The sequence below is a fragment of the Macaca mulatta genome, chromosome 1, assembly GCF_049350105.2.
Source record: "Macaca mulatta isolate MMU2019108-1 chromosome 1, T2T-MMU8v2.0, whole genome shotgun sequence".
Taxonomy (NCBI): Eukaryota; Metazoa; Chordata; class Mammalia; order Primates; family Cercopithecidae; genus Macaca; species Macaca mulatta.
Window position 1 is genome coordinate 65,427,361 of NC_133406.1, and position 21,076 is coordinate 65,448,436.

Below are 21,076 nucleotides of genomic sequence, written 5' to 3' on the forward strand. Positions count from 1 at the left end.
AGACCTTATGTACTGAAAAAAAATGCAGTTTGCTCTACTTGGCTCCAAAATTCTGTTTCTTTCCTGTAGGTAAATCATGTCATAATCCTAAAGATCCTGTGAATGGCATGGTGCATGTGATCAAAGACATCCAGTTCGGATCCCAAATTAATTATTCTTGTAATGAAGGGTGAGTTGGCAGCAACATCTCTTGGTTCAAGAGTTCTAGCACAGCCATACTACCTTCTAGTCACATCTCAGAAAGGACAACTAAGCTATTACCATCTGCTCTTTAAAGGCTTCAACACAGGTGTTTAGCTCCTGACTGAAATGAACAAAGGTATGACAAAATCAGGGGGAAAATCATCTGTATCCTTGCTGGAAACCAAGGCTGTGCATATATGAAAAGTGTGGCATTCATTGGGTGAGAAGGAAGAAAATGGGGGAAGAGTATACTCAAAGCACACAAACAGCCTTAACCCAAAGTAGACATTGCTGGAGGAAAAGGAAGGCAATTGAGCAGCTGTGTGAGAGAAATCGTAATGGTAATAGCACAAATAGTTTGCTAGGGTTGCTGTAAGAGAGTACTCCAAAACAGGTGGCTTAATACAAATGAAGTTTTTGCAGTTCTGTTCTGGAGGCTGGAAGTGCAAAATCAAGGTGTTGGCAGAGCCAGAGCCATGCTCCCTCCAAAAAACCTGTAGGAATGGATCCCTCTTTGCTTCTTCCAGTTTCTGAAGCCCCAGGCCTTGGCGTGTAGCAGCAGAACTCTAGTTTCTGTCTCTGCTGTCCTCAAACGGCTGTCTTCCCTCTGTGTCCAAAGTTCTTTTTTTTTTTTTTTTTTTTTTTTTTTTTAGTAGAAACAGAATTTCACCGTGTTCGCCAAGATGGTCTCAATCTCCCGATCTCGTGATCCACCCGCCTCGGCCTCCCAAAGTGCTGGGATTACAGGCATGAGCCACTGTACCCAGCCCAGAATTCCCTCTTTCAATAAGGACACCACTCATATTGGATTGGGGCCCACACTAATGACTTCATCTTAACTTGATTGCCTTTCCAAAGACCGTGTTTCCAAATAAGGTCACATTAATAGGAACTGGGGATTAAGACGTCCATATATTTCGGGGGTGAGGGGAACATAATTCTCATGCATTGCTGGTAGGAATGCAAAATGGTACCATGACTTTGAAAGACGTTTTGACAGTTTTTTATAAAAATAAACATACTCTTACCATATTATCCAGCAGTTATCCTCCTTGGTATTTATTTATCTAAAGGAATTGAAATCTCAGCTTCACACACAAAAAAATCTGCACGCAGATGTTTGTAACAGCTTTATTCATAATTGCCAAAACTTGGAAGCAATCAAGATGTACTTTAGCAAGGTAATGGATAAGCTGTGGTACATCCATACAATAGAATATTATTCAATACCAAAAAGAAATGAGCTATCAAGCCATGAAGAGACATAGAGGAACCTTAAATAATGAACCTTTTTTCACTATTACTAAGGGAAAGAAGCCAATCTGAAAAGCCTATGTAGTATATGATTCCAACTATACACCATTCTGGAAAACGCAAAACTATGGAGACGTAAAAAGATCAGCAGTTGCCAGGGGTTAGGGAAGAAGGGGATGAATAAGCAGAGCACAGATTTTTGAGGGTAGTGAAACTACTCTGTATGATGCCATCACAGTAGGTACATGTCATAATAAATTTATCCAAAATCATATGATGTGCAATACCAAGAGTATACCCTAATATAAACTATGGACTTGGGGTGACCATGATGTGTCAGTGTAAGTTCATCAGTTGCAAAATTATGTACCACCCTGGTGAAGGCTGTTTATAATAGGGGAGGCTATCCATGTGTAGGAGCAGGGAGTATATAGGAAATCTCTGTATCTTCTGTTCATTATTGCTGTGAACCAAAAACTGTGCTAAAACACAAAGTCTATTTTTTTAAAACTACATAAAAGTAAATACACAAGCACATGTGCATAAACAGACACGCACACAAATGGGTACAGGTAAAACAGGAAATTTGAACAAAACTGGTGGATCGTACCTGTCTCAATATCTTGAGTTTGATGTTGCACTATTGTTTTACAAAATGTTATTATTAGAGGGAAATTGAGTAAAGTGTACCTGGGATCTCTCCGGACTATTCCCTACAACTGCATGTGAATCTGATTATCTCAAAATAAAAAGTTTTTTTTTTAAGTTACTACTAAATTTCCAAGGGAATGGGATTCCTACCAAAGAATTGTATATTGTGAAATTAAATAATTCTAACTTAAAACAATTCAAACTTATAGCTGGGGGAACTTTAAATTATTCTGAGCCATAAGAAGAGTGTGGCTATGCAGCCTGAGCCATGCAGCAGGCAGCTGTAACTTCTGCCTTTTTTTCCTATAAATAGTTAAAACCAAATTGCGCTAGAGATAAGACCCACTCACATCACTATCCCTTTTCAAGGAGCAATAAAGTAATCTTCCTTGGAATGTAGCAATCTGTAACAAATCAAAGTGCTGTAACTATGCATGGTCCCATATGGAAAATACAATCCTGCTAAAATTTCTCTGTCTCTGCCTATATCAGTGATACCTTACGTCCTCCACTTTGGAGTGCTGACCCCATTCATTTGGAGTTGGTGTCTTCCATGTGACTACCTTTAAGCTTTGTGCTCAAATAAACTATCCTTAAATATATTTTCTGAATCTCATTATTTAAGGTTAACCATGTGCTAACCTAAATAATTCACAGGATTTGTTTTTTATCCTCATTTTTTCGTAACCCATCCGCCTGGTTCAAGGCACATAGATTAAGAAGGAAAATGGAAATGGGACTAATATCCCAGGCTTCACTGTCCCTCTTTGGGCTCTGGGGAGGAGACTCCCAAAAGTCTAGACATGTTTACCCACATGCTGTGTGTGGTTTCTGATAATGAAATGATCATGGCTTTTCCTGAACCATGGCTTAACTTTGTGAATCCACAACTCTCTCTTCCCCGGGAGATCCAAAAAGATAGGGTAGGATGTGAAGACTTCAATCTGTTCAAATGGACATGAGAACCCCTGGCTCTCCTTAAAATAAGTAGCATGGATTTTATCTCTCTCCCTTACTTCCTCATAAGCATTCTGAATGAGAAAAGTTCAAACCATTATTTGTTCAATTACTTAATCTACTTTGGGACACAAGCTTCATAAATTAAAATATTCTTCTATCTGTTCCCCTTGATCAGCGAACATAAAGTTATCTTTTGACTCATATTTAAAATGTTCAGTACTACAACACTGAACAATAGTATGGAGGGAAAAAAATGCCAACTTAAGTTTGGACTTGCTTCACCATTCCTATCCCAACCCCCGTGATTAGAAAATCAAAAAGAACACTTGGAGAAATAACCTCAGTGAGGTCAAAATCCAGAGGAGTCTCCAGGATGTCTTGTTCCTAAGACAAATAGACAGAAGGAGGCGCACATATAGGATTGCAGCCCTTCTTCACTTCATTTGTTCTTTATTTGTGTGCATGTGTGTTGGCAGCGCAATTGAGAATGCTTTCATTTTGGGTGGTATACTAGAAGGCATTAAAAAACAAAATGAGAAGTAGGAATTGAACAATGTGAACGCATGGACACAGGGAGGGGAACCTCACACACTGGGGCCTGTTGGTATGTGGGGGGCTTGGGGAGGGATAGCATTAGGAGAAATACCTAATGTAGGTGACAGGTTGATGGGTACAGCAAACCGCCATGGCACGTGTATACCTATGTAATAAAACTGCACATTCTGCACATGTACCCCAGAACTTAAAGTATAATAAAAAAAATTAATTAATTTATAAAAACAAAATAAGTCCAGGTTCAATGGCTCCTGACTGTAATCCCAGCACTTTGGGAGACTGAGGTGGGCGAATCACCTGAGGTCAGGAGTTCAAGACCACCCTGGTCAACAGGATGAAACCCCGTCTTTACTAAAAATACAAAAATTAGCCGGGTGTGATGGCATGCACCTGTAATCCCAGCTACTTGAGAGACGAGGCAGGAGAATCACTTGAACCTAGGGGGTGGAGATTGCAGTGAGCCGAGATCACACCATTGCACTCCAGCCTGGGCAACAAGAGTGAAACTCTATCTCAAAAAAATAAATAAATAAATAATAATAATAATAAATAACCAAAATGATATTGAAGTCATTAATAATTACAACATAATAGCTACTATAATGTAACAATGTGTTAAGTGTCTTCAAAAGGACCCACTGTTTTCTCACTATTCATTTGATCTCCATTTGGCACTGTTTTGTTGTTTGAATAAAGCTTTATGCCACCAGGTTTTCCTACATATTTATAAAACAAAGTTCTCAGCTATATCAATAACCATGACTGTTATTTTACGTTGCTTCATTCCTTCATGTATAGTACTATCAAGTTTGACCCTACCCTCACTATGACTAGTTTGGCCCAACCATCTATTACAACAGAGAGCCTCAGGTGAAGTAAAATAAATGTTATAAATTCTTCCAAATTTATGGCACACTTTGAACAGTTTGAGATATACTAATTGAGAATTGCTAACTTTAACATTTTAAGTATCAATTAAGTGTTCAATTATTTTTGATCAGCTTGGATTGCCTTTGGTTCTAGTTACGAATCATTTTCTTTCTTCTTTCTTTCTTTCTTTCTTTCTCTTTCTTTCTTCCTTTCTCTCTCTCTCTCACTCTCTCTTTTTCTCTCTCTCTCTCACTCTTTCTCTCTCTTTCTCTCTCCCTCTCTCTCTCTCTCTCTCTTTTTCTTTCTTACTGACAAGGTCTTGCTTTGTTGCCCAGGCTGGAGTGTAGTGGCATGATCAACACTCACTACAGCCTCAACCTCCCCAGCTCAAGCAATCTTCCTGCCTCAGCCTCCTGAGTAGCGAGGACTACAGGAATGTGCCACCATGCCTGGCTTTTTAATAAATGTTTTGTAGAGACAGGGTCACACTATGTTGCCCACGCTTATATCGAACTCCTGAGCTCAAGCAATCCTCCTGCCTCAGCCCCCCAACACACTGGGATTACAGGCATGAACCACTGTGAATGGCCTACTTTAATGAATCTTACTGATAAAAGTCCATCTGTGCAGCTATACATTAATACTTACAAGGCATAGAAATACATACAACAGGACTACATACACATATACATATGTATATATATGACAACTTCCCTGAACTCAAGAAGCTTGTGTTGTCTTTTAAGAAAATGAAATGTATAGGAAAAACTGTAATTCATCTTTGATTTATATAAAAATATATCATAAGGTAATAAAGAAGAGAAAGCCCACCCAACTGAGAAGGCATGGAAGAGAAAATAACAAAGTCCCAAGAATGTGAAATTTGGGAAGGTGATAGATAGTTCTTTGACAAGTGGAAAATGTCCCTCTGAATTCTGTAACAGTGTAATCTCTGGAAGTAGTAATTTAACTGGATAGTTGACCTGCGTCTTTGGAACCTAATATTCCTTATTTTTTGCCTCTAGATACCGACTCATTGGTTCCTCGTCTGCCACATGCATCATCTCAGGCAATACTGCCATTTGGGATAATGAAACACCTATTTGTGAGAGTGAGTTGAAATATCCCTTCCTATTTCTTTTACGGATACATTCTAATTTTTCTCTGGAATAATAAAAATCTTAACCGAATTCCTTCTGTGCAATCTGTCCTTCACATGGCTGAAGACAGCGGTAATGTTCTCGAATATTCCTACAGGGTTCCTGGCAACTCTTTGCTTAAAGTTCTGCCTTATCCTGGGATGTGTCTTTTCTAATTCTGGGGGCTTAAATACATAAAATCCTTCAAACTTGATTTTACTTCAATAAATTTGAAATTATGGTGGTTCTACCACCTCCAGTATAATAATCATCCTGCTTGGCAAATCAGTAAAGATTTTTAACATTTATGCTGTTCAAGGTTAGTGAAGCTGTGGAAGAACCTGGACTCTCACGCACCACGAGGTCAACACATCCTCTCGAAAGGCACCATGCACTATTAACCTCAGAAGTGGGCATATATTTTAACCTACTTCTTAGAATTTATACTTATGAAATAATCACACACTTTTTAAAGCAGTTTGGTATAAACTTTTCATTGCAGCATCATTCATATTAGTTAAAATGTTAGAGCAACCTAGTTTAAAAATATTTGAAACTATGGTTTGGAAATAATCTACTAGGAGGAAAAAGATGTGTTCAAATGACCACTATAAAGAATTCCCGAAGAAACATAAAATAGCTATGCAGAATGGAAAAGTAATGGAAAAATGAAATAATCACACACTTTTTAAAGCAGTTTGGTATAAACTTTTCATTGCAGCATCATTTATATTAGTTAAAATGTTAGAGCAACCTAGTTAAAAATATTTGAAACTATGGTTTGGAAATAATCTACTAGGAGGAAAAAGATGTGTTCAAATGACCACTATAAAGAATTCCTGAAGAAACATAAAATAGCTACGCAGAATGGAAAAAAGTATATCCATACACTGGCATGGTATTCAGCCATAAAAAAAATTATAGCATAAAGAAGCACTTAATGACTAGAAAGAGATGTGTTTTATGTGGGAAAAGAATCAGATGAACAGCATGTATGGCAAGATCTCATTTTATTAAAAAGTAATACACCTGTGTAGCGAGGGCCAGGCTGAGGCTCAGTGAAATATAGTGTATAACATCTTTGTGTTACTGTTCTCTTTAGATAACTTGAAGACTTTACTTTTCTTCTTGTTATTTAAAAATGTTGTTCCTTTTACTAGAAAGTTTATGAGCTTCAGAATCTAAATTTACAAATGACATTGGTCACACATTTGTCTCTGTTTATCCACTTTAAGAAACAGTTTTGCTGTTCTGTAAAACAAATTGGGAAACCTTCCATGTTATTTGAAATCTATAATAAGATAACATGGAATTGGAATAGAAATTTTCTTGGAAATATGAAAAAATAGTAAAATAGAGAAAACAAAAAATATAATAATACACCTATACCTGTATCTATGTTTTTATCTCTGTTTCTAGTTCTGTAAACTCTCTATATCTAAATCCTGGTAAATGACTTCAAGTCTTCTTGGAGAAGTCTAGGGGAAGATTTACAATACATGCTTTTGATTGTGTAGCAGGTGCTTCCTCAAAAGAATCCAGTCTCCCATCCATTCGTGCTGCTCTGGGTCTATAAACTGTTCAAGTTTAGGAATTGTTGATGAACAATGAACTTCTTTTACAATAATTCAAGTCAGACTTCTATTCACTTGACCTAAATCTCTTCTGCTTATACAAATCATATAACACTTTAGTCGGCTATCCATCTACTTCGGTTTTAGAGACTCCATGATCAATTAGCCCAGTAACAATATTCTCTTCAGTCAAATCATTCTGATTACTGTTTCAGCTCTAATATCCATTACAAGAACCCCCATTGTCTCTGGCAATTAAGTGCTGCTACTTGGACTCTGCCACCCTGAGGTCCTTTGGTCCCCGAGTGAATTCAGAGAACCCAGTTCAATGGCAACAGTTCCCATTGTCGTTCCTGCCCTGCAGAGAATGAGCCGTCGCAGAGGATGCTGAAACTCCCCATGTGAATGTATTCCTCAAGCCTCTGGTAAAAGGTCTATCTTCTGAACCCTCCACTCCTGCACTGTGCCTCACCAGCTCTATCCAAAGATGACCTTCAGAGTGGAATGGCTGTTGCTTAACTTCTGCCTCTCAAATATCGGCTAATTTCTCATGCTGTAACCCTAGTCCAGAACCATACAGAGAAACTAAGTCTGGAAAACTTAATTCCAAATTGGCCTGGTTGACGCTATACAAAAGCCCCAGATAATTATAATTTTATTTAACTCTTTATCTTCTTTTCTTTCCTTCCCTCCTTCCCTTCTGCCAGCCTGCCTTCCTTCTTTGCTTCCTTTCTTTCTCCCTCCCTCCCTCCTTCCCTCCCTCCCTCCTTCTCTCCCTTCCTCCCTCCCTTCCTCCCTCCTTTCCTTCCCTCCTTCCCTGCTTTCCTTCTTCCTTATTTTCTTTCTTCTTTACCACATGGCTAGGACCACCAATATAACATTGAACATTGGTAGCAATAGGTGTCATCCTTGTCTTGTTCCACATCTCAAAGGGAAAGATTAAAACATTTCACCATTAATCTGGTGTTTACTGTAGGCTTTTTGTAGATAATCATTTTTGAATTAAGGACATTCTCACATATTCTTCATTATTAAAAGTTTTTTGTCTTTGAATCATGTTGAAGTTTATCAAACACTTCAGTTACATGTATCGATGTAATTATATCTGTTTCTCTGTTTTCTGTTAATGTAACAAACTGTTTTGAGTACATTTTTGAAAGGCAAATAATTTTGAATTTCAGTTTTACATTCTTAAAATAAACCAACTTGGTCATAATATTTAATCATTTTTATATATGACAAATATGCTTTAATAGCACATTTTAGATGTTTCTATTAAAGTATAATTCATGTATCATAAAAGTTACCTTTTTAAATTACACAGTTCAGTGGTATTTAGTATATTCACAAAGTTGTATGTTATGGTCTGAATGTTCGAGTCTACCCCAGATCCATATGTCGAAATCCATACCCCTAAGGTGATGACATTAAGGAGTGAGGCCTTTGGAAGGTGATAAGATCATGAGAGCAGAGCTGTCACGAATGGGATTAGTGTCCTAATAAGAGAGGCCCAGAAGAGCTCCTTTGCCCCTCCTGCCATGGGAGGAAATGCTGAATCTGCCAGAGAGGTTGGTCCTGAACTCCTCAGCCTCCACAACTAAAAGAAATAAATTTCTGTTGTGTACGAGCTAATCAGTTTATACTATTTCGTTATAGCTGCCCAAATAGACTAAGACATTGGGCAACCAGCACCGCCAATTAATTCCAGAACACTTTCTTCATTCCATTCCTATTTTAGAGATTAGACTGTAACTTTTTTTCTTGTAATGTCCTTTTAAGATTTTGACATCAAACTTATGACAGTCTCATAAAGCCAGCTGGTAGTGTTTCATGTATTTGTTTCCTTGAAAGAGTTTATATAAAATTGGTATTATCTCTTCTTTAAATGTTTAAAAGAATTCACCAGAAAAGCCCTGGAGTTTACTTTGTTGGGAGGTCTTTTTTTCCAACAATTTTCCTGTACCATGTAGACTTTTTGCTGAAGTATAACATATACGCAGTAAAGTGCACACATCTTAATTATGCAGTTCAATGGTTATTTACGAATTAAATGCATCCATGTAAATGACACTCAGATTAAGATATAGAACACTATCAGCACCCCAGAAGCCTTCCCGATGCCCTTTCCCAGTTATCTTCCCAAAGTAACCATTATTCTGATTTATTACATTAATAATTAGTTTTGCCACTTCCTAAATTTTATAAAGGAATCAAAAAATAGGTACTCTTTTGTGTCCGGCTTCTGCTCAGTGTTATATTTGGAAGTCACTTTTGTTGCTGCATGAAGGATTGTCGGATTTTTTTTATTTTTATGTTGTATTTCATTGATGATCTTGAGTACCTTTTCATATGTTTGTGAAGTGCCTATTCCAAACTTCTGGCTGTTATTGACTAGTTTGTCTATCATTTTATTGTTTTGTAGAAGTTATTTAAATATTCTCATGTTTTCTAATAAATGGAACACAAATGTTGTCTTTCAGACTATGGCTTTTCTTTTTCTTTTTCCATTCTTAATGATGTCTTTTGTTGTAGGAAGTTCTACATTTTAATAATATTCAATTTATGGGTCTTTTTTCCAAGTTACTGCTTTTTCTATTCTACTTAGGCAATTGGGCCAGGTGAGGTGGCTTACGTCTATAATCCCAGCACTTTGGGAGGCCAAGGGAGGAGGACTGCTTGAAGCCAGGAGTTCAAGACCAGCCTGGGTAACAAAGCAAGACCCTGTCTCTACAAAAAATAAAATAAAATTAGCTGGGCTCAGTGGCACATGCCTATAGTCCCAGCAACTTGGGAGCCTGAGGTGGGAGGATCCCTTGAGTACAGGGGTTCAAGGCTTCAGTGAGTTACGGTGGTGCCACTGCACTCCAGCCTAGGTGACAGAGTGAGACCCTGTTTCTTATGGATAGGTAATTGATCTAATATCATTTATTAAATGTGGCACCATGGCCATAAGTCAGGTGACCTTATATGTGGCTCTCATTCCAAGGAGGTTCTGTTTCATTGGTTTATTTACCATACATTGTGTTTTTGTTTTGGTTTGGTTTTTTGCCATACTATAATGGCAAAACACCAAACCAAAACAAAACAAAACTGCAGCATTACATTAAGATTTTAATTACTATCACATTACATTAAGATTTGATATCTGGTGGCATATATCTTCTAACTATGTGCATCTTCAAGATTTACTTGGTGATTCTTGGCACTTCGTATTACCATATGAAATTTAGAATCAGCTTACCAATTTCCACATAAAGAATCCTACTTCAATTTGTATTGAGTTTCTGTTGACTCAGTACATCAATTTGTGGACATTAACAAATTTACAGTTTTGAAGTTTAAATTTATGAACATGATATATCCTCCCATTTTTGAAGTCTTCTCTAATTTCTTGTAATAATATTTGTTAATTTATCTTATAGAAGTCATGTACATCTTTCATTATCTTTATTACTATATATTATTTTTAAAATTTTATTCTCTATTTACTTCTTAGATATGCACCTGTTTCATCTCAGCTCCAGCAATTTTATTAAATTTACTTTTAAATTGAATAGTTTTTCTGTATTTTTTTAAATTTGCTGCATAATTTTGTCATCTATGAATCTGACAAAGTTTTTAAATCTTTTCCTTTCTTATGTCTTTTGTTTATTTCACCTGCTTTACTGCATTGGCTAGAACCTCCAGTACAACATTGAATAGAAGAGAGGATACAAGGCTTTTAATGGTCATCATAAATAATGATGTATGCTGTAGATTTTTGTATGATATCCTTTATTAGATTAAGGAAATTCCCCTTTACTTCTAATTGCTAAAAGATTTATCATGAATGTTCATTCTAATTGATCACTCTGCATGTATTGAGATTATCATGTTTCTTTTTCACTCTGTTAATGTAATATATTACATTGATTGATCTTTAAAGGGCAAACAAACTGAATTCCTAGAATCATCCTATGTTGCTTGTGATGTGTTGTAGATGATTATCCTATCTATGGAATGTGTGTGAGCGTGTGTGGTGTGTGTGTGCAGGATTGCTCATATTTTTATTGTAACGTTGTAACATTGATTTAATATTTAAAATCAGTCAAGGTAAACCTCACTTTGATCATTGTATCATCCTTTGGAAATATTGTTGGATTCAGTTTCATAATATTTTGTTTAGAAAATTTGCATTTATGTTCTCAAGAGATCTTGGGTTATAATTTGGTTTTATTTTAATGTCCTTATCAGGTTTGGGCATCAAGATTATGTTGGGCTAGTAAAATGTGTTAAAAATTGTTTTTTTTTTCTAGTCTCTGGAATAATTTGTGTAACATTAATATTATTTTTCCTTATATGTTTGGAAGAAGTCAGCAGTGAAGCAATCGAGACCTGAGGGTTTGTTGTTGTTGTTAGGTTTTCAATTAGTGATTCAATTTCTTCAATAGCTGTAAAACTATTATTTTATATCATATTGAATTAGTTTGGGTAAGCTATATTTTTCAAAGAATTTACTCATTTTATTTAAATTTTCTAGATTATTAGCATAATGCTGTTTATTATATCCTCATATTAGAAAATCCTTTGGATGTCTGTAATTCTGTAGTGATTCCCCTATGGTAATTAATTTCTGATATTTGTAATATCTCTTTGCTTCTTTTTCCTTAATTAGTTTTACTGGGGTTTTATCAATTTTACTAAGCTTTTCACATAAACTACTTTTAAGTTTCTTGTTTTTTCTTTAATGTATGACTATTTTCTCTTTTACTGATTTCTGCTTATTTTCTTTCTTCTGCTTTCTTTAAGCTTTGTTTACTCCCCCACTCCTAAATTCTTAATATTGGTTAGATAATTTGTTTTCAACCTTTATTTTTCTAATATATACATTTAACCTATACATTTTTCTCTAAAACTATTTTACTTCCCACAATCTTTATATTTTTATTTTCATTGTACATAAAAGTTTTCTAATTTACCTTCTGATGTCTTCTTTGACCCATAGGCTATTTAGAAGGGCATTGCTTAACTTCTAAATATTTGGAGATCTTCTAGGTATCATTCTTTCATTAATTTAATCATTTGAGACAAGGTTTATGGCCCAGAATATGGACCATTTTGGTAAAAGTTTATGTATGCACTTGAAAAGACGGAACATTTATTTATTTCATTTTCTAGAAATGTCATTTAGGAAAATGTGGTTTAGAACAGTCTTTTTTTTCCCCCTCCACTTGTTCTTTCAGTTATAGAGAGACATGTGTAAAATATCTGTATTAGTTTCCCAGGGCTGCTGTAACAAATTACTACAAACTTGGTGGCTTCAAAGAAGAAAAATTTACTCTCTTAACACTTTGGAGGCCAGAAATCCAGTTAAGATGTCAGTAGGATTGCTTCCATCTGCAAGCTATTCTGTGCCTCTCTCCAGACTTCCTTCCAGTGGCTGCTGGCAATCTTTGATGTTCCTTGGCTTGCAGATGCATCATTTCCTTCTTGGCCTCCATCTTCAAGTCGCCTTCTCCTCTGTGTGTTTCCTTTGCTCTTCTGTCTCCTGTAAAGGCACTGGGCATGGATTTAGAGGCGACCGTGGCAATCTAGGATGGTCTCAACTCAAGATCATTAACTTGATTGTATCTACAAAGACTCTACAAAGTGGGTCACGTTTCACAGGTTTCAGAGATTGAGACATAGATATTTTTTAAGGTGAACAGTGGTTATTCAACCCATTACAATATCAAACTGTGACTATGAATTTGCCTGTCTTTCTTCTTTGTTCTAGCAATCTTTACTTTATGTATTTTAAACATGTTATTAAACACATGAAATTTTTGGTTTATTCTTTCTGCTGAATTGACTATTTTATCATAATGAAATGTCTCTCTTTACCTCTTATAATACTTCTTGCCTTAAAATCTACTGTGTACATTAATATAGCTATACAGGCTTCTTTCTTACTTTCTTTGTCTTATATTTAAAGCTTGTCTCTTGTAAACATCATATAGTAAAGTTTTGTTGTTTTATTCAGCCTTTGTTGTTCATTAGTGTTTGAAACATTTAAATTTAATAATAAAAATTAAAGTTAAAATTAAAAATACATAAATAAATAAATTTAATCTAGTTACTGATAAGTCTAACTCTTGGTTATTTGTTTTCTATTTGTTTCATGTGTTTGTTCTTTTATTCCTCATTTCTCACATTTTTTAATTCATCAAGTATTTTTATTATTCTATTTTCCCCAGTAGCTTTTAAGTTATATTTCATTTTTTATTCTTAAATGACTACTCTAGAGATAGACATCCTTGATTTACTATAGTCTACTAAAATTGTGCTTTTACCTTTCTCCAAACAATGCAAGTACCCAAACTATTAATATTTAATTCCATTTGTGTCCTCTCCCTCTTTTTGTATTGTTGTCATACATTTTCCAGAAAGAAAAGCTTCAGCTGAATTAAATTTAACAGAGTTTAATTCAGTAACAAATGATTCACAAATCAGGCAGCCTCCCGAGCCACAGTAGGCCAGAAACTCCAGTCCAGCTGCGTGGTGGAAGAGGATTTATGAACAGAAAAAGGAAAGTGATGCACAGAAAACAGAAGTGAGGTACAGAAACAGCCGGATTGGTTATAGCTCAGCATTTGCCTTATTTGAAGACAGTTCAAACAGTTGGCCACATTTGATTGGCCAAAACTCGATGATTGGCATAAGAGTAGTCTATGGTCTGTTTACATCTTCAGTTGTTACAGTTCGCAGTGTACAGAGAAACCTTTAGGCTGAGCTTAAACTATGTAAGGCTTTAGGCTACACTTGATTTAACAATTTACATATATTCTATATTTCAAAGACATAATTGTCATTGTCTTTATAAAAACAGTCTCTATTTATATTTACACGGTAGTGAATTCTTATAATTTTTATGTTGCCTCAGCATCCATTTAGAATATGTTTAGCTTTCTCATGCCAGAAGCAGAGCTTAGTCACCCTTAATGCCCTTTCTAGTTCTGTACCTCCTCCCAGTTTTCAACGTGGTCGAGCCAGATATCTGCCTTATAAAACTGCCTTCTGGTGACCACCTCTCTATGGGACAGCTAGATAAAACCTACTTGACTCGCATCCCTGACCTCTGTGCCCTGCATGGACTTCGCAGATATGCTGCCATGACCACCTCTCAGTCGCAGCATGCCTTCCTGGAACATGTGCCTGCTTTCTTTAAACTCACCAGTTGGAACTCCCCATGGGAGATGCCTGCTGGGTCATACTCCGGTCGCCAATAAAGGTGTCGGCCGATGTGTCCCCTTCTCTCTCTCTCTCTCCATTCCTTGCACTGACTAACCTTTCTGTGATCTTCAGGCGTACCATGTACCCCCAGCCCGTAATAAAATCTTTACTTCCATCTTGTGTTTCTTCTAATCACTGTAGAGGTTCTCTCTATCATAAAGATCCTAAATGAAAACATACCCGCATATAAGCTCTTTCTGGTGTGTTTCCTTCTTACTGCAATTCTATAAATTCTATATGAAACTATTTTCCTTCAGTCTGAAAAAGTCTCTTGGCATTTTTGTATTGTAGATCTTCTGACAACAAATTCTTTAAACATTTTTCTAATTGTGGTTCCTTCGAAGGTTATTGTCCATGTTTCCTGCTGCTTTTAAAATGGATTACACTTTAAAATAGATTTTTTTTACAATATTACTATGTTGTGTCTAGGTAAGTATTTCTTTGTATTGCTTGGGTTTATATAGGTGTTTTTTTTTTGTTTGTTTTTTGTTTTTTGTTTTTTTTTTTGAGATGGAGTTTCACTCTCGTCACACAGACTGGAGTGCAGTGGCGCGATCTTGGCTGACTGCAACCTCTACCTCCCAGAGTCAAGCAATCGTCCCAACTCAGTAGCTGGGATTACAGGCTTGTGCCACTGTGCCTGGCTAATTTTTGTATTTTTAGTAGAGATGGGGTTTCGACATGTTGGCCAGCTGGTCTCAAACTCCTGACCTCAGGTGATCTGCCCACTTGGGCCACTCAAAGTGCTAGGATTACAGGCATAAGCCACCATGCCAGGCCTGTATAACTTTTTGAATCTGTAATCTTGCATCAGTCTTGGAAATTTCTCAGTTATTACTTCTTCAAATGTTGTTTATATCTGTTATCTCTCTCCTATCATGACAGGACTTCACTTAAACACGCTAGGCTTTATTCTTCTATGTCTTGGTCTGTATGTTAACATACATTTAGGGGTTTTTGTGGACTAATAAATGACCACTTTTACACAGATATGTTACTGTATCAAATTTAGATTTGAATAAATGAGTTGGTAAGTTTTATATCTTTTGTATGTTGTGAAATATTGAAATTACATTTGGAAGCATATGTTACTTAAAAGTTCGATAGAACTTATTTTTTTTATTCTTCTTACATGTTTCTTGGGTAATTCTAGCTTTCTACGTTTTTTTGAATGAATATTGGCAATTTATATTTCCATTTATATCATTTAGATTTTCAAAATATTTAACCCCCAGTAGTCTACAGTTTTATAAATATTCTCATATCCATAACAATGTTTAAATTCCTTTTCCTACTGTGTATATTTGTGTCTTCTCTCTTCCCTTATAATTTATCTTTTAGTGAAGGTTTTTATATTTTGTTTTCCTAAAACAGCTAACCTCAGTTAATAACAAAAATGCAAATTAAGAAAGCAAATGGAAAAGAGTAGGAGAAAACGGTGTAAACTCTATAATACTATAATCAAAGAGCTATGTAAAATGAAAAGAATGTGGATTGAGTGAATACATGCATGCAAATATTATAGGAAATCACATAAGTAAGAAAGGCAGGACACATCATATTTTGCCCACCAAAATTACAACTTTGTAAAAATGTACCTACATGTTAGCAAAGATTAAAAGCAAATAATGAATGTAAAAATAGTTACAGTTTAGTGACTCATGAGATTTTTGTCATTCATTATTTAAATTGACTGTTATGCTCTTCCTTTTCCCAGTAATTCCTTGTGGGCTACCCCCCACCATCGCCAATGGAGATTTCTTTAGCACTAACAGAGAGTATTTTCACTACGGATCCGTGGTGACCTACCGCTGCAATCTTGGAAGTGGAGGGAGAGAGCTGTTTGAGCTTGTGGGTGAGCCCTCCATATACTGCACAAGCAAAGATGATCAAGTGGGCATCTGGAGCGGCCCGGCCCCTCAGTGCATTATACCTAAGAAATGCACGCCTCCAAATGTGGAAAACGGAATATTGGTGTCTGTCAACAGAAGCTTATTTTCCTTAAATGAAGTTGTGGAGTTTAGGTGTCAGCCTGGCTTTGTCATGAAAGGACCCCACCGTGTGCAATGCCAGGCCCTGAACAAATGGGAGCCAGAGTTACCAAGCTGCTCCAGGGGTGAGTCTGACTGAGGCCTAGAAAGGCCCTGCAAATGACATGCATTGCTGTTGGATCAGGAGATTAGTATTTGTTCAGGCGGAGGGATGTGTGGTGAGCAGGGTGGGGGAACAAATTTTTTAGGTAGTGAAAATGAAATTCAGAAGGTGTGTATATGTGTGTGTGTGTGTACATGCACATGTGCTGAAATGAAGAAGCAAAGCTAAACCTGGGCAAGCATTGTGATGTTTCTTTGGGGTTCTTACAAACAGATCTATTAATTACCTTTGAGTACAATAACTGCTGATAGAAAATGAGTAGGCCGGGCGCGGTGGCTCAAGCCTGTAATCCCAGCACTTTGGGAGGCCGAGACGGGCGGATCACGAGGTCAGGAGATCGAGACCATCCTGGCTAACACGGTGAAACCCCGTCTCTACTAAAAAATACAAAAAAAAAAAACTAGCCGGGCTTGGTGGCGGGTGCCTGTAGTCCCAGCTATTCGGGAGGCTGAGGCAGGAGAATGGCGTGAACCCGGGAGGCAGAGCTTGCAGTGAGCTGAGATCCGGCCACTGCACTCCAGCCTGGGTGACAGAGCAAGACTCCGTCTCAAAAAAAAAAAAAAAAAAAAAAAAAAAAAAAAAAAAAAGAAAATGAGTAAATTTTTCCGGCCGGGCACCATAATACAGGCTACATGTGAATTTTAATCCTTAAAACAAAGTTATTAGGTAGTTACCAGTTTTTCTAGGTTTGTCTGTTTTGTTTTGCTTGAGACAGGGTCTTGATCTGTCACTCAAGCTGGACTGCAGAGGTGAGATCATGGCTTACTGCACCCACCACCTCCCTGGCTCAAGCAATTCTCCTGCTTGAGCCTCCCAAGCAGCTGGTACTACAGGTGCATGCCACCAGGCCTAGTTAAAATTTTTGTATTTTTTTATAGAGATGGAGTCTCACCATGCTGCCCAGGCTTGTCTTGAACTCGTGAGCTGAAGCAATCCACCTACCTGGGCCTCCCAAAGTGCTGAGATTATAGGCATGAGCCACTGTGCCTGGCCTCTATGTTTCACAGAGAAAATGTGCCTTAGGGAAATCAGATAACTTTTAACTTGCAGACTGAAGACTGGAATGCAAGTCTGCCTGACTCCAGAGACTTGGCTTTGCTAATCAGCATCCAGTCATGAAATCAAAATTTACTCTAGATACTTTCAAGGAGTGAGGGATTTCATACAGGTTGTATTAGTCTGTTCTCACATTGCTATAAAGAACCACCTGAGACTGAGTAATTTATAAAGAAAAGAGGTTTAATTAATTCTCAGTTCTGCAGGCTGTACAGGAGGAATGACTGAGGACTCCTCAGGAAACTTACAATCATGGTGGAAGGCAAAGAGGAAGCACGCATATTTTCAAATGGCTGGCAGGAGAGAGAGTGCAACTGGGGAGGTGCTACACATTTTAAACAAGCACATCTCGAGAGAACTCTATCACAAGACAGCACTAGGGTGATGGTGCTAAACCATTAGAAACCACCTCCATAATCCAGTCACTTCCCACCAGGCTCCTCCAACACTGGGAATTACAATTTGACATGAGATTTGGGTGGGGACACAGAGCCAAACCATATCACAGCTAATAGGTCACAAAGATGTTAGAAGGGCAGGAAAAGCAATAAGACGAAGGCAGAGTTACCAGAGATCAGGGAGCTACGGTGGCTGCCAGTCTAGAGCACAGGAGCCTGTACTGATGCTGAAATGGCCAGCCCCTCCCACCGAGCAGCCAGCTCCCTGAAAGCTGCTAATGCTGCAGGAACCACCACTGCTGCCAGAATGCAGCTGATATTGCTGGAGCCAACGTCATTGGCATCGCCAGAACTGAAGCTGTAACTGCTCACTGAAGCCATCTATACCGCCACTGCCTGAGCCACCTCTAGAAGTAGAACAGATTCTACTCTCATCCTGCCTTTTAATTCGGTATATATGCCTCCAACTGGCAGAACCTAACCAGAGCCCAGCTATCAAGGAAGATGAATGATTGTAGTTTTAAGGCTTCCATTGCTAGCAGCCAAAAGACAGTCCAAAAGTGTGAGACTGGGAGCCAACAAAAATTTATCCAGCACAGCACCTCAATATTACATCACCAGGCATTGATTAGTCAAGGAAACACTGGGTGATGAACCCTGAAAATGGACATTACAGCATCAGAGTATTTACAAACTCCTTAAAGAAGTCATTTTTCTAGTCCAGTGCCCCAGATGCTTGAGAAAACTGAAGTCCAGAAAAGGGAACTGGTCTGCTCAAAGCCAAACTGAAATTATTTTTTCCATTTTATAGCAGTTTCATGTAATTTAGTTGAGACCCAAATGTGTTCTGATTTCCTGAGTTCAGATCAACTATATTAAGAGAGAGCCAGTGCTACCATTACAATATGTTGCCTGAAATATACACTCTCATTATGGTGACAGTAGGTCTTTTAGATTTTGTTCAACAGTTGCCCATCTTCTCACTGGAGTGAAATTAATGACTAGACAGCACCTTGCTTCGTAGCGTGAAGAGAGGCCCATAGTTCGTTACCACCTTATGTCAGGTGGCCGCTGAGAGAAGCCTTGACAGGAGATGAGAATAGATGTGTGGATGCTGTTTGTTGCACCGGTGTGATAGGTGACGGAGGGACCTATTAGATGCGACATGGGCAGGGGCACTCCTTTATTGCCTAAAATGCAAGACTAAATTGATGATGCCTTTCTAGAAAGGAAGTACAAAGATATAAAAATCCATCATTTCTCCCAATTTTGTACTGGGTGAACAGTAATTGGAAGCATTCTACAAGGAACTGTCCATTGCGGAATGTTAGTTGCATACTTTAGATGAAAAGCAATGAATTGAGGATACCTCTGTTTTAGTCACAGTTCTGCAATGTGTCAGTTCTATGACTAATGGCAAGACATCTTCCTTGCCCTGTGTATTTAGTTTGTTATCAATATAATAAGGCTGTTATTCTACCTTTTTTATTATATACAGATTTGTAATTATTATTCCCTTGGCCAATTTAACAGTGAGAAAAAAGTTATTTTCACACAATTAGCAGTACTTTGTTTCTCTCTTCCCAGTATGTCAGCTGCCTCCAGATGTCCTGCATGGTGAGCATACCCAAAGGGACAAGGACAACTTTTGGCCTGGGCAGGAAGTGTTCTACATCTGTGAGCCCGGCTATGACCTCAGAGGGGCTGCGTCTCTGCGCTGTACACCCCAGGGAGACTGGAGCCCTGCAGCCCCCAGATGTGAAGGTGCCTAGACTCTTATCTGGCTTGATATTTTTAGCTTGCGTCTTTATTCTGCACATGCCAGTTATTTCCATTCATTTTTCTTTTTCTCCAGTGAAATCCTGTGATGACTTCCTGGGCCAACTTCTTAATGGCCGTGTGCTATTTCCACTTAATTTCCAGCTTGGAGCAAAAGTGGATTTTGTTTGTGATGAAGGGTGAGTATGAGCTTGCTGGACATTGAAATTGGGGTTAGGAATTAGTCCCAAAAGGGGAGATTTGATGTGGCTTTAAAAAGACAGACACAGACACACACGCAATCAGAGAGATGAACTTTTGAAAGCATAAATAGGAAGAAAGGAAAGAAACATATAGAACTAATAACATGAGATATGAAGAGGACACTGGGCCATATATTAACTGGCAAGTTCAAAGGCAAGTATAATTACTATTATGAATATATAGGTAACAGCGTAAGTTTAAAAAATCCTATTTTCAAAATTTTAGAATTTCAAAACAGCAAAAAGGAATATGAGTAATTTAGAGATTCCCAGAAAAAAATACAAGTAACAAAAAGCTTATTCTAAAGATCTAGGATCATTTAAGAATCATTTCAGTAAATTCTTTAAACCATCAATAATGAAATTTGTAATAGGACTGAAAGTGTAAAAAGTTAGCAATTTTTAAAAATTCAGTCATATATCGTCTTGCTAGTCATGGGCTCTGGGCTCTGAGCTGGGGTCCTGATGGCTGCTGTTAATATTTCCGGCAAGATCATTAACTTGTTTATGTCCATCTAGTGCTCTTCATAGGGTGCACATCTCTACATGGGAGCTGACCAGCATGGGCAACAAAGCACCTGATCCCAAAATGTTCCACAGAATCTTGGCAGCCTCCAAATACCAGCACCCAGTAAGATTTAGAAGGGCATTGGGGCCCAAAAGACATTGAGAATTTTTGATGATTGCAGACAAAAATCAAGTCCTCTCTTCTTTCCTTTTTCCCCTAGAATATTCACGCTTACTCTTCAGCAGCCCAAACTGCCCTTGTGAGCCTTCTTCATGCCATCACAGATGTGGAGACAAAAGGACAATCTTTGTTCTCTCACCAGCTATTTCTCACTTTTCCAGTCCAAACTGGGAGTTGTTTTATTTGCTTTTCCAAGTTCAGAGTTAGGAAGGCATTGCATTAGAAGACTGGGTTTCTTATAATGACAATGAGTAATCAGTGAAACTCCAAGCCTGGGTCCTGGGTCAAGAAGATGGTGGCTATTTTGTGACCACCTTTTTCA

General features: G+C 37.6%; 1 protein-coding gene across 7 annotated transcripts in view; it reads left to right on the top strand.

The window, feature by feature from the left end:
- Positions 1–21,076, top strand: part of CR1L (complement C3b/C4b receptor 1 like) — a 101,187-nt gene that overhangs the window by 43,958 nt on the left and 36,153 nt on the right. For all 7 annotated transcript variants that reach the window (XR_013418497.1, XR_013418499.1, XR_013418502.1 and 4 more), the window contains exons 3-7: positions 70–169; positions 5,499–5,584; positions 16,155–16,553; positions 19,633–19,809; positions 19,901–20,003. Coding sequence is in view for 3 of the 7 variants with exons in the window: in XM_078005120.1 (XP_077861246.1) it covers positions 70–169; positions 5,499–5,584; positions 16,155–16,553; positions 19,633–19,809; positions 19,901–20,003 (865 nt within the window). In the remaining 4 variants the exon portion in view is untranslated. The remainder of the gene's footprint in view (positions 1–69; positions 170–5,498; positions 5,585–16,154; positions 16,554–19,632; positions 19,810–19,900; positions 20,004–21,076) is intronic.